The 13,039-nt window shown below is 53.6% G+C and overlaps 3 protein-coding genes across 3 annotated transcripts; 2 read left to right on the forward strand and 1 right to left on the reverse strand.

Moving 5' to 3' along the window:
• Window positions 1-3,224: 3,224 nt before the first annotated feature.
• Window positions 3,225-5,065, forward strand: N7539_009307 (putative pH signal transduction protein PalI; the record flags this gene model as incomplete). The annotated part of the gene is made up of 4 exons (XM_056938902.1): window positions 3,225-3,414; window positions 3,493-4,242; window positions 4,359-4,764; window positions 4,840-5,065. 4 exons carry the CDS (start codon window positions 3,225-3,227, stop codon window positions 5,063-5,065), a joined length of 1,572 nt encoding a protein of 523 aa, XP_056786279.1.
• A 1,059-nt stretch (window positions 5,066-6,124) lies between these two features.
• On the forward strand, window positions 6,125-8,288 carry N7539_009308 (potassium channel family protein; the record flags this gene model as incomplete). The annotated part of the gene is made up of 3 exons (XM_056938903.1): window positions 6,125-6,283; window positions 6,349-6,458; window positions 6,530-8,288. The coding sequence occupies 3 exons, from the start codon at window positions 6,125-6,127 to the stop codon at window positions 8,286-8,288; spliced, it is 2,028 nt and encodes a 675-aa protein (XP_056786280.1).
• A 1,309-nt stretch (window positions 8,289-9,597) lies between these two features.
• Window positions 9,598-12,443, reverse strand: N7539_009309 (uncharacterized protein; the record flags this gene model as incomplete). The annotated part of the gene is made up of 2 exons (XM_056938904.1): window positions 9,598-12,164; window positions 12,323-12,443. The coding sequence occupies 2 exons, from the start codon at window positions 12,441-12,443 to the stop codon at window positions 9,598-9,600; spliced, it is 2,688 nt and encodes an 895-aa protein (XP_056786281.1).
• Between the last annotated feature and the right edge of the window lie 596 nt (window positions 12,444-13,039).

Consider the following 13,039-nt stretch of genomic DNA (forward strand, 5'->3'; position numbering starts at 1 on the left):
GCTGCAGGTGACTTGGGAGAATTGAGAAGAACGTTGAGTGGGTGATTCTAGCGCTTGGTGCTTTTCGAGTCATGAGCCAGCCCTCTTAGGCAGTGGTCCTCGAGAATATCGTACTAGGATATTGAGGTGATTTAGCAGGTATGCAATTGTCAAAGGAGCCCGTCGGGCAATTCATCGACTTGACTGTCGGGCGTCGTGAGCATGATCTCAATCTCAAAATGGCCACGAGGTTAGTCTCCACATTCAATGATCTCCTCAAAGAGCTCCGGCACCGGTCGATAATTCATGACTCGCTTGGATTTAATGAGTTTCGCATTGCAGTGATCGTGGATGTTTTCATCAGGCAGACAGCCATCACGAAATGTTCGGCTGATTGATTCGGCTATTCCACTGGATATGGTCACACTCACCATCGATCGAACCCCGGTTGTCGTGACCTGGCCGTCAATAGGGGACAAAGGCCAAACCAGACAGTCGTTTCATCTCCAGCATCAGCATGACTTCGGCTCCGAAGTCTGCCGGTCGCTCTCAACGCGCATGAAAGTGCGATGGGTCAATGGCGGAATCAAATGCCGTGGACTGTCGATGGCGATTGCAGTAAGTGGACCAAATTGTCTCGAGCAACGCGCTATTGTAGCTGAAAGACGTCTTATCTTTTTGTCTTTGGCTATCAAAAAGGCACAGGCCCCGTCCGAGGGAACCACTAGCCTCTGGAACCTTCAATAGTCCACACTCCACAATACGGGCTGACTTGAAAGGCACCGGAGATTGCGCGGGAAAGTCAAAGCCACACAAACTTGCTTTGGGGGTTGGCCACTGTGTCGGAAGTCTGCATTCCAAGTCAAATCGAAGCTTAGCGTCCCCATGAACCCCACACGCGTTGAGGTACTCAAGGGAGTCAGGACCCTTGGATCCTTCCAGGGTTGTTTCTGGAGATGCCGTTTCACATACGCTCCGTTCTCTCTGTTCATTTGTACCTGCAATGGGTCAGATCATCCAGTGGCATCAGTATGACACAAACTACGAAGAAGGTGTCAAGACCAGACTCAATTGCAAAATCTGGAAAGGACGGACTGGCAGTGGAAGGTGATCTCCAATTTCTCAAATGCACAGAGCCTAACTAACGTACGAGTTGGTGGAGGCTAGTGCGGGTCATCCGCTAAGGATTCTCTAGATCTCCGCTTCAGATTGGTACGGAGCTTCTACGGAGCTCGTCTGGCTCGTCGGGATGAGCAGTGAAAGTGGTCAAGATTGTCAGGAACGGTGGGACTAATAATCTACCTTGAAGCAATGATGGTGACAACGCAAGGCTTCTTCCCGCGTTATCAATTGTCGACAACGGCAGTCCGCGCCTGAACAGCCACGCACAGCGATAAGCTTCAGCTCTCCAACAGGCAAACGTGCCCCGTTGTGGAAATGAGCCCGCCCGTGCCCTGCCTGAAGCTCTCCACGAGTCCACAACGGGGGCATCTCCAGAGAGCCACAGACAACATCTTGGACCTGTTCTCCCCTCGAAACCCTGAAAACATGGCAAGTGCGTCCGTTGTTTCCCTTTCTCTCTCCAGCCCACTTTCCACCACTGGTCGAGCCGCACAGGAGGAGGCTTGGCTTCACTCGTCGGAGAGAGTTTATCGGAGAGCAGCCATTTTTGACGGAGCAGACTACACAGTACGTACCTCTGGCAACGGCAGGACGAGCAGGGGCATGGGAACGTGGGGACCGACTCTATTGGGGTTGAGGTCAGGTCTGGAGTGTGTTTGTCTGTTGATTCTGAACGATGGGGGGTTTCAATGCAATATCTCTTACCCTATTGACTGGGCAGACAGTGTGTAAGTGTGGATGTATCTCCAACTGCCTAAAGCACCTTTGCAGAATGCCAGAGAGTACATACTACTCGGAGTTGGTGGTACCTAGTCTGGTACTGACTGTACCTATAGTTAGTAGAGAATACCCAGACTGATGGAGAAGTACTAGTAACATGCACTTAGATGCTTTGCAGCACTACTAGACTCTCGTTGTCCACTGCTGTCTGGACAGTTAGTAGTAGCTGGAGAGGTCAGCCATCCAGCCTACCTACCTAGTAGTACCTTCCAAGAACCTCAAAAGCCATGAATCCTTTGTCTTTGATCGCTAGCACTTCACTACCTCGTGGTCATACTGAGATAGAACTTGCTCAGTGGCTAAGGTTCCATTTGTGGCGCATCAACTGTCATCTAAATATAACCTTCTACAATTGAGACCAACAGTTTTAGTATATGTCGGTGTGAGAGACATCTATAGTGATCTATACTATACTCAGGAGTCAGTACTACTAGTATTCTGTACAACAACACCAACAGATACGAGGTACTAGGTACAGGCTCCCGTGTCTGCCATCGACATTGGGACGAAGTCACCAATACCTTACCTCCAGCATGTCTACGCTCTACTATTTTACTAGTACTCATAATGGATCTAGGAGTCGTACAGGTATCACATCTGTAGACCACAAAATACTGGCCAAACCTCTTCAAGGTGCCATGAGAAGACGTGCGCACGGCCACCCGTTTCGAACCCACAGCCGACCGGCGGGCTATGGAAGTATGGAGTATAGATGAGAGCACACTCAGTAGTACTGCACACGCAGTGCACAGAGTTGCAGACTACGATGCATCGCCGCACGTGCCTCCGTCGAAAAGGTTTCAAAGTTCCACGGTTGCCTTCGACTTCTCTCGCCTCCGCAGCGGGCGCCGGCTGCATGGCTCCATCGAGAAATCAGACCCCCCGAATCGGTTCTCGATGGCGGTCCGCTCAGAGAGGCGCTCGCATTCTCATTCTCATCCTTCTTCTCGAACTCGCCAAGAAGCACAGCTTTACTTGGTCCTTCTGGGCCTAATTTCTTCACTAGACTTGGCTTCTCTTCGCTTTCCCCTCACCCTTCAGTTCCCACACCCCAGGCTGGCTGCCAAGTACCAACTCCTCCCCCCTCCCCAATCTCCTCGACGTCCCCTCTTCACAACGGCGCTTCCTCCCACACGCCCTCGCTCATAATCACCCCCCGAAGGAGTCCCGGCTGACCTCACCACTGGAATCCCCCATGCGGCAATAAAACTACTGCTCTTGCTTCGTCAACAGCAACCGCACGCGTCTCTTCGTCTGCAGTCTCTCGCTCCTAGACTCCTCATTCAGTTCGGCTGAGGAGTCGCCACAGTCGAGCATCACGGGACCCATCGATCGACGCAGTCATGTTGCTCAAACCCGCGACCCCCCTCACCATCTTGCTTTTCGTCGCATTCGCCCTCTTGCTCTTGTCATGCCTATCGACTCCCATCATCAAAGGCATTCCTCTCGCTACATTTAAGAATGTCGACTACGGGGTCTTTGGATATTGTCAGGGGAATCAGTGTTCCAACATCCATGTGGGATATACGGGCCGTAAGTGGGACTCGCGACGTCGTTTCGCCCTGCAATCTGGTGAATGCAACCACTGACCACCTTCTCAATTCGTTGTAGACAACATCGACAGCACTGGTAGCGACTTCAATCTGCCCTCGAGCACTCGAAAGTCCCTCTCATCTATTCTGATTGTTCACCCGGTCGCGGCCTTTCTTACCCTCGTCTGTCTGTGTCTCGCAGGAGCGGCGCACTTCCATGGACCCTCCCACTCACCGCGCTATCTGCTAGCGCTCTTGATCCTGCTGTTACCGACCCTGCTGGTCACTTTGCTCGCTTTCCTGGTCGATATTCTTCTCTTCGTGCCGCACTTGCGATGGGGAGGATGGATCGTCCTGGCTTCGACCATCATCCTGGTGTCCTGCGGAGTCGTGACCTGTGCTATGCGTCGCACGCTCGTGAGTCGAAAGGCGCGCAAGCGACGCATCGCCGAAAATGCCGAAATGAGCGGTGAAAACTACTACAACCGTCAGAACGCAGCTGCCGCGGCCGTGGCGGCGACTCCCTTGGAGACGGAGAGCAAGGAACCCATCACCTCGACCTCTCCGACTCCGGATTCGGGCCCGACTTTTGCCTCATTTCGCACAGAGACACGAACCAGTGATGATGATCGCACTCCGTTGAATGAGTATTCGAACGGCCCCGGCCCGCAGGACGTGCCGCCTCCTGCGAGTCAATTTCTCGATCGCCGGAATTCCCCCTACCGTCCGCAAGAGCCGCCCGGTATGCATCCATCTGGACCGTACGGAAATCCCCAAATGATGCGCAATCCGTCCGATCCTCGCTTGCGATCGCAGTATTCGGACGGCAGTATGGGATCCCGACGTGGCGGCGGGGCCCCCCTGGGTTGGCTCCGCGAGGTCGCGGTGGATATCCTCCCAGGGGAGCATATGGCCGCGGTGGTTCCTATGGGGGGCCGCCTAGAGGTCCTCCCGGTAGCCGAGGGGGCCATATGGGAGGGCCAATGCCGCCGCGCGGTCGCGGCGGCATGATACCCGGACGCGGAGGACCTCGTGGAGCTCCTGGCTACTCGGTAGGCCCCAACCGCAGTTACGACTCCTACGGGCGGCCAGCAAATGACCAGTTCCAACCCCAATCTTACCCCGGGTTGGAATCGACGGGTCCGAGGCGGGCGCCCTCGCCCGGGACCATTGGCATGGCGGTGTCGCCAGACACGATGGGTCGTGCCATTGAAATGCAACCGCAATCGCGCCGCCCTGGCCCTTACGGCTCCGATCCCTCTTTGGCCAATGATCCTTCGCCTCATGCGCTTTCTGTTGATGGCGCTCACGCTCCGCTGGAGAGTCCATCGAGCGTCTATGGCTCCACCGAGTAAGTTCTACAAGTTCTATCACGTAGTGCGGGACTGTCTCCTCGAAAGCTTGACTGACTTGACGTTCCCTCAAGATCCTACGAGCCACCTCGAGCAGGCTGGAGCACGCAGGACCATCATCCGAGCATGTCACCTCGGCCGTCGCAGTCGCCTGTGCAACATGCCTCTCGAGGCTCTACCAACTATTATGAAGACGTCGATCCCCGTTTTGCCCGTCGTCCTTCACCACAGCCTCCGTCACCATTACCATCTTCTCTGACACCCGGAGGTGGTTACTGTGAGTTTGCCCCACTTCGTTGAACATGGCTCATTAGAGTCCTTACAATTCTTATAGATTCATGACCGGGGCTTCCCCTCACATGACCCTTTTCATACATCTCGCTTTTCTTTTCGCGATACCCTCTTCTTATTCTTAACCATTGGATTCGGATCAACAATGCTTCTCCTGTGATCAAAGAAAGTACTTGATCTCATTCACAGCCATGGTGACACCTGCCTCCCTTGAGAATGGAGTTTTCTGGCGCCCCGAGGTCTCGATTCAACGGTCTCTTTGTCAGTGGTCGTACTTTAAATGTGCTTCTCAACTCCACGATGCATACCCCTTCAAGCCCAGTGTCACCGCCGCGCGAGCCTGGGTGTATTTTGACTCAGAGCTTAGCGGACACATGCTCTCCTGTCTTTTTTGTTGTCGCGTGCTGCAATTGTCAATATGTACAGACTACCGAAAATACTAGGCGCGGGTCATGTACATAATACCTTCTCGCTACCCAGTTCCCATTTCAGTCATTTCCTCCTCTCTGTGATCGTTGCTGTTGAATTTGGGGCTTCCATGTTCGAGCCATACATGGTACCCTTTTCAAGCTAGTCGGTGCCTGTAACATACAGCCTTAGACCGATCAGATCACTGCCACTCTGTGAATTGAAGGGCTCAATTGATCATATCTATCCACTTTTGGCCCAACCTAATTCTTATTCAATAGGACTTCGAGGCCCTTCTCCACAATTCCCAGTCCCGGTCCACCAGGCGTGATTGTGGCTTGTGAATCCACATCACATGATATGATGTCATGAGTCTGGCCGCTGACCGCGTGTCAGCGCCGTTGACGGAAAGCTTGTTTATTTCGAGGTATGGCGTTGAGAATTACCTTGCTGAATGGGCGCACGGCCTCCACGAATCAATTTGAGCGGGGCTACTGCTTTTGTTTCTGTTGTTGCTGCTGCTGCTACTGCTTATGTTCTTGACTTTCTAAAGATGTGTCTGTCTTTGCGCGTACGGCTTGTCACGTCCAATTTGCTTTCAACCACAGATCGCAAGAACTTCCCGCTTCATGGCCAGTTGATGCAAACTAGTTGAGCAGTATGAATGATCCTGGTCTCGACGATGCGATCGCAGACGAAGCTCATGCTCTCGATCACAACTCCTCGCCGGACGAAAAGGATAACAGTCGTGAGATCGATGCCAGTCATCCACATGCGGCAAGATGGTGGCTCGCCAGTACCGCTTATCCGTTGATCGCGGTACGTCCTTGAGCTTTCGCTGTGGTCTGCTCTGAAAAATGGTCAGTATCGCTGATATTTGCTAGGGCACATTTGGGCCAATGTCTAGTGCTTTCAGTATTTGCTCGTTGTCGCAACCTTGGCGCATGGAATTATTGCCCGGAGGTGGAGAGCGAGATGTTCCAGATCCACACTGGTAAGCCGTCGGCGTCGAGCTCGCAGTTTGGAGCGAGAGATCACTTTTGCTAAAATTAATGTGACTCTCAGGGTAACTTCGATCAACGCCGTCTCGCTGGGGTTTGCGCTCATTGCAAACTTGGCCCTGTCCCTGAATATGGCCAAACGGATTCGATTTGGGATCGCCCAGCCGGTTATCATCGTTGGGTGGTATATATCGTCTCTGCTTCTGCTTGGAGATCTGATTGCATTAGGTGTCTTGATGTATAGACCCGAGAATGCGGGGCGCACCTACACGCAGACGTACTTCTACGGAACTTTTGCTGCTGGGCTCTACTTCATCATCGCGACTATGATGTTAGTCACAGCATGGGGAGCTCACAAGGGTCAGTATAGCCGAGAGTACAAGCTCACCACCAGTCAGCGGACACTGATGCTGCAAACGATCATATTCTTCATTTATCTCCTCGGCGGCTCGGCTGTCTATGCCAGAGTTGAAGGCTGGAAGTTCATGGACGCTGTGTACTGGGGCGATTTCACCTTACTTACAGTTGGTATTGGCAATTTTGCCCCGGCTACTCATTTGGGTCGAGGGCTCCTGTTCCCTTACGCCGTTGGCGGCATTATCATCCTCGGTCTGATCATCTCATCAATCCGGACGTTGATGCTGGAGCATGGACGAGAAAAGGTTGCGAACCTTATCACCGCGCACACTCGAAAGATTTTGTTGAAACAAGCCTACGACAAGGACACACAGTCTCGATTAGTGCCGAATCTGCACGCCGATCCCGATGACATGACTGAGATGAGTGCTCGCGAACGACAGAAGCGGGAATTCATTACCATGCGGCGCATCCGCCAAGTGGCCACTGTCCAACATAAATGGGTCTCGCTCATCACTTCGTTGGTTGTCTGGATGGCGTTGTGGCTCCTTGGCGCTCTGGTATTCTGGCGCTCGGAGATCAATCTCGGATGGACATACTTTGAGGCTTTATACTTCGCATACGTGACACTACTGACGATTGGGTTTGGAGATATCTATCCAACTACAAGTCTGGGCAAAGCGTTCTTCGTTTTCTGGTCTCTCCTGGCCGTTCCGGCAATCACCATTCTTATCTCCAGCATCGGCGACACCCTCATCCGCATCGTCAAGGACGCCACGCTCTTCCTTGGTGAAATCACCATTCTGCCCGGTGACCGATCGTTGCTCGCGCGAGTCAAAGATCTCGTGCGCATCTCCTGGACCGAGAAATGGCTGCAAGAGACTACAGGCGAAGAAAACGACCCCCGAGTGTTCCTCGGCGACACGGACGAAGACAGTGAGCGCGGGATCGCCCGTACTCGTCAGGGCACCGCCGAAGCCGAAGAACACAGAAAAGAAGAATCTGCCCACCGGCGTGGTGACTTGGCCGCCGAAAACATCCATCACTACCACTACCTGCTGTTCCGCGAGATTCGCAAACTCATTGACCTGACGACCAGAAACCTTTCCAAAGAATTTGACTATCTGGAATGGGAATACTATCTGGCCTTGATCTCGGGACAAAACAAGCCCTGCAACAACGTGTCCGGAAACACAGCCCAGGCAAAAGAGCACGCAAAACGGCTGGAGAAATACCGAAATTGGAGCTGGCTCGACAAGAAAAGCCCCCTACTCGGAAGAGAAAGTGAGGTTGAGTGGTTACTGAAAGCATTGACGGAAGCCATGGAATGCGAATTGAAAGCGATGACTCTTGATCATCAAACCACGAAAGAGAGTGGTGTATCCCGGCGTGTCTCTGGGGATGAGACGGCCAAGGGTAAGGTGGATCGCAGTGGACTCAAGTCCAGGGATGGATTCGAGGTTTGACAAAGAAGCAATAGCTTGGTGGGACCGATAACTTTACTGCGCCTCTGGTATCTCGTTCCGTGAAGAAATTTCTGGCTCTTATGTCTATTATTTGACATTCATTTTGCATCTCGGGCCATTTAACATTGGATATGAATCTACGGATCGTGCGTCTGGAATGCAGAAATTGTAAATCTACACAATCTAATGAATGGATCTAATCTAACTGACATGTCAAGTCAGGTTTCTCCTCGTTCCATCCTCCTTCATATCTTCCCTCCACAACCCAGCGTGGACTTTATATAGCACGATGAGGTGAGGTAATCTGTATCCATTCGAGTTCGACCGTGACCCCCGACTCCACCTACGAAGCCAACTGACTTTGAATAAATGGAGGAGATTTGAAAGAATCGCGGACCTTGGTCTGGGGCAGGGGCTCGTCTCATGGAACTTCACGAATGTATTGGAAGCGCTGCCACTCTCAAACACCTGATTCCGAAATTGTCGAGAATCCTTTCCAAGACCACTGGATGTTCATAGCTCGACATCTCGAGATCGTGTCAGTGAATGGATCTGGACTACATAAAGGAGGAAGGATGCGGATATCCATGTCCACCGGGGCTGTGGAGGCTGTCCCGTTCGGTAACCGTCGGTTTGGTGAGATATACTACAACAGTACAACTCCACTGGGGATGGGAATGAGGATCTTACTAGCGTAAATCTGAGTTCTCGCCCTCTGGACCCTTGGAAGAAAGCAGCAAATACAGAGGTAAGCTCGCAGAATGGGAGGCATCGTCCGTCTACATATTTAGCATGCTCCTTCACCCCACACCGAACGGAAGGGAAGGATTTTGAATGTTCGCAATAATTAATTAAGAATTATCGCCGTCACATGGAATGAGAAGTGATGAGCAGATGAGAACACGCAAACTATAGAGAGAACAGAAAGGGATTTTAAAAAAAAAAAGCAAGGAAAGGCGAGAAAACGAGCCGAAACCACTCGGAGATAAAGGACGTAGGCATGACGGGGATGAGGAACATCTGGGTATTCAGCCGACTCGACACATTGGACAGTGGACACATTTACACGCGTATAGAAAAAAAAAAAGGAATAGTCAAGACCATGAATGCGCACAAAGCACAGGCCGCAAAGAGATAGAGAATATGCGCTCACACTTCATACGGATTTCGAACAGACAGGGAATGGGGGAAACAAGATTTGGCAAGATGACGATCTGCTAAGAGCGACAACACCCTGCACGCAGGATCACGAAGGTTCGGCTTGGAGCACTCTGACTGTTTGAAACACAGCTGCAAAGAAACATCACCATCAATGCATGCTTCGGCTGGCTTGACTCGCGCGACTGGGGCTCGTGCGACTGGGCTCATCTTCTTCCAGAACGTCACTCAGGCGTGTCGGGTGACGGTGACGCGGTGTGACCGATTCCCAACCAGTACCAACACCCCATCCCGTGCCGCTGTATTCGGCTGAGGTGGGAGGATACGGTACATGCACAGGTGCTGAGCTAGTGGATGCTGGGTAAGAGCCGTCAATAGTGTAAGGGTGATGCTCGACAGCACCGTGCTCGTACTCGTCGCTTTCCTCGGAGCGTGGACCGGCCGGATACGGGTGATACTGCTGAGAGTTGCCGCGTGCATATTCAGGGTACTCTTCTTCGGCGTCGCTACTGCCAATGTACGAGTGAGTGTCTGGCTCGGTCGCCGGTGTGACGTACGGTGTCGTGGCAGGCTCCTGAGCGTACACCTGGTTGTGTGTAGGATACTGCGCCTTTGAGACGGGAGGATCGGTCTTTCTGGGTTCGACGAAGGGATCGGATCCGGTCGGCGACACCGGAGTGTTTTCGTCGTAATACGTGAGGCCCATGCTGGGGTCGGTCATCTTTCCCCGGTTGTCGGTGGCCACGGAGGTTGTGGGTGGACCGCTAGTATAAGCTCCATCAGTTGTGGGCGGCCGAGATGGGTGTCGGCTGGGTACCCCTTGCACCATGGGAACGACTTGAACGCCGCCAACGAGGGTGGGCTCGCCATTCCGAAGGGAATTGGTTCGATCTCGCTCTTCCTGCTCGCGGCGGCCAAGTTCTTCCCACGCCCGTCGCGCTTCTTCCTTGGAGATCTGAAGCTCACGTCGCATCTCGCGCAGGAGCTCTTCCGCCTTGGCCTTGTCCTGCTCCGCGATTTGTGCGGCAGCAAAGGCATCTTCCCGACCTTGACGCTCAGCTTTGAGCTGGCGCTCCAGTTCCGCCTGGATCTCCTTGGACCGTTCTTGCTCTGCGCGAGTATCGAAGAACCAGCGTTGAAATTTGCGTTCCGACGAGGCCCGAAGTCGCTGCAGCTCCACGACGGCGTGGAAGAGATTCGCGCCAGCTGCAGAGAGGTCTGTGATTTGGCGGGCGAGCTGCTGATTGAGGGGATCTCGCTCCAGGTCCTCGTTCTGCTGCTCCAGCTTCCGAATCCAGTAGCTTGTCAGACCTTCCCAGTGCGAAGAAAGTGTCTCCCATCTCTCAAACGCATGCGGAAATCCTGCGCGTCGTGGCTGCTGAAGTGTCTGAGATGCACCGTCCTGAGAAGGGACACCCGGAGCAGGCCCCGACTTGGCAAAGCCCGTTGATCCAGGCTGTGGTCCTGCAGCCGCCGCTGCACTCTGCGAGCGACCATGCTGGATGCCGGGGCCCTGGCGTGGAGGGTTTGCTGGCATATCTGATCCAGTTGCAGACGGACCAAGGGGCGCTGCAGAAGTTGAGTACTCTTGACGAGACGCCATGGGCCCGGCACTTGTTGTGGGTCGATGACCTTGAGCAGGCCCCGATGCAGACAGTGGTACGTTGTCTGACGCTTGTTGAGGCGGTGGACCTCGCTGGGCTTGTCGAGCTTGTCCACGACGCTGTGATGCTGGATCCACGGGAGCTGGAGCTGGAGCTAGAGCCTGGGCAGCACCCTGTTCAGCCTGGGCCAGCTTCTGCTGGTGTTGCTGTAATTTCTGTTCGTGCTCCATTTGCTGCCGCTCCAGCTCCTCTTGCTCCTTTTCACGAGCTTCTTGCTCCGCTTTTCGGCGTGCCTCTCGATCCCGACGCTGTCTCATGATATCGGTTGGCGTACGCATGCCGCTTGGTGGTTGCGTCGGGGGTGCTTGGGCGGAGGCTGAACCCGCCGGGGGAGCTCGAGGCCCCCCATTGGCAATCCGAGTATTGCCCATTGGCGCAGCGGAACCTGCAACACCTACCATATCGGACATGGAAGCATTCACTTCCTCCCAGTCCGTGGTGAATGGAATTGGACGACGAATCCCTTCTTCGAGAGCGAAGAGAATGGCCGAGGCAGTCCGAGACGAGACGCCTACTGTTCGGCGTGGCCAGTAGGAAGATGTAAGGAGCTGGTAAGGGTCGTCGATCGTCGAGCCCTGTGCGTATGTTTGAGGTTCGGAGAGTGCGGGTGGCACCTGTCCAAATGGAACTTTCCAGTCCGGGTTCGCAGCAATCGGAGTCGATCCCTGAGCTTGTGCTTGTGAGTCCCGGTTGGACCTGATATCGTGAGAGACGGTGCGCCGATGCGGTAACTGGCGAACGTCAGGGGAGCGGCGCACACGACGTAGAGAATGACGCGGATTGGAAGCTGAAGGTGGGCGATTGTCAATCAAAGGTGAGGTATGAGAGAGGAGGCCGGGCGGTGGGTGGCGTGGCGCAAAGGTCGTTAACGTGGATGGGTCGTGACGGTCGTGGACTTCGTGAGATGCTGAATCAGTGTGGTGAGACACCTCCAAGGTGGGTGGAGGATAGGAATAATGTGGGTTTGACAATGTGAAAGCTGTACAGAGCTCAGAAACCACGAATTTGCTGGTGCTCAAGGGCTTGTGGTTTGTGGTAATGGCAGCTCGAAGCTCTGCCTGTCGTCAGGTTGCGATGACGAAGCCGGCCGGTGAGGCTGTCCGCGATGGCGACGGAACTCCAAGATCCGCCCCGAATGAAGAATTGAAGGTTCAGTGAACCAGCAGAGTGGTGTGGATAGAGTAGTCTTGTGCTAAATTGAACAAAATTCACGACTGAGCCAGACGTCGGAGGAAAAGACTGCTCGGTGTGCGGTCGCGGTGGCTGGGTAATAAAGATGGCTGGGAGGTCGCCGTGCGAGCTGCAGCACGTCTAAACCTGCTGTGCGCACCATCCAGCACACCCGCAGTCTTGCCGAAAGACAACCAGGCCCGTTGGCAATATGGGAGTGAGGGAAGCGCAATTGATATCTGAAGTGAGGTTTCAGGTGATTGAGAAGGTCTTCTCAGGCGGAAAATGATGGGTCGGAGAAGATTCCGCGGTGGAGGCCGTCGGAATGCTCAGTCTTCGCAGTGTCTTCCAGGAATGTTCCTCTTGTCGTCGCGTTGCTAATACCACAACCAGCGAGAGAACAGAGCTTGCACTAAGGCTTTATTGGTTAGGCTTGACGTTCACAGAGACTTGTGTCTGTGAGTAGGTAGTCTAGTTGCTCAGTAAGGGTTCCTTCCAGATCAACTACGGTCCGTCAATAGAAGCATGCATGTGCAGCGCACCTGGTCGCACGGCGGAAGATCAGGAAACGATCGATGGGGATCACCGAGCCACTCAGCAGGAGAAGCAATTGGACACCAATAGCATTAGTGCAACCACTTCTCGAGGAGCAGACAGAAGCTGCAAGGATACACTGGACAGTTCCCTCTGTGACCAGATTGAGGGCCCAAGCAGGTTCGTGGATCGCCCGGGCAGAGATGCTAGTAACTTGAGCAACTG

This window comes from Penicillium diatomitis (assembly GCF_028827545.1).
Source record: "Penicillium diatomitis strain IBT 30728 chromosome Unknown utg000015l_segment0_segment0, whole genome shotgun sequence".
Taxonomy (NCBI): Eukaryota; Fungi; Ascomycota; class Eurotiomycetes; order Eurotiales; family Aspergillaceae; genus Penicillium; species Penicillium diatomitis.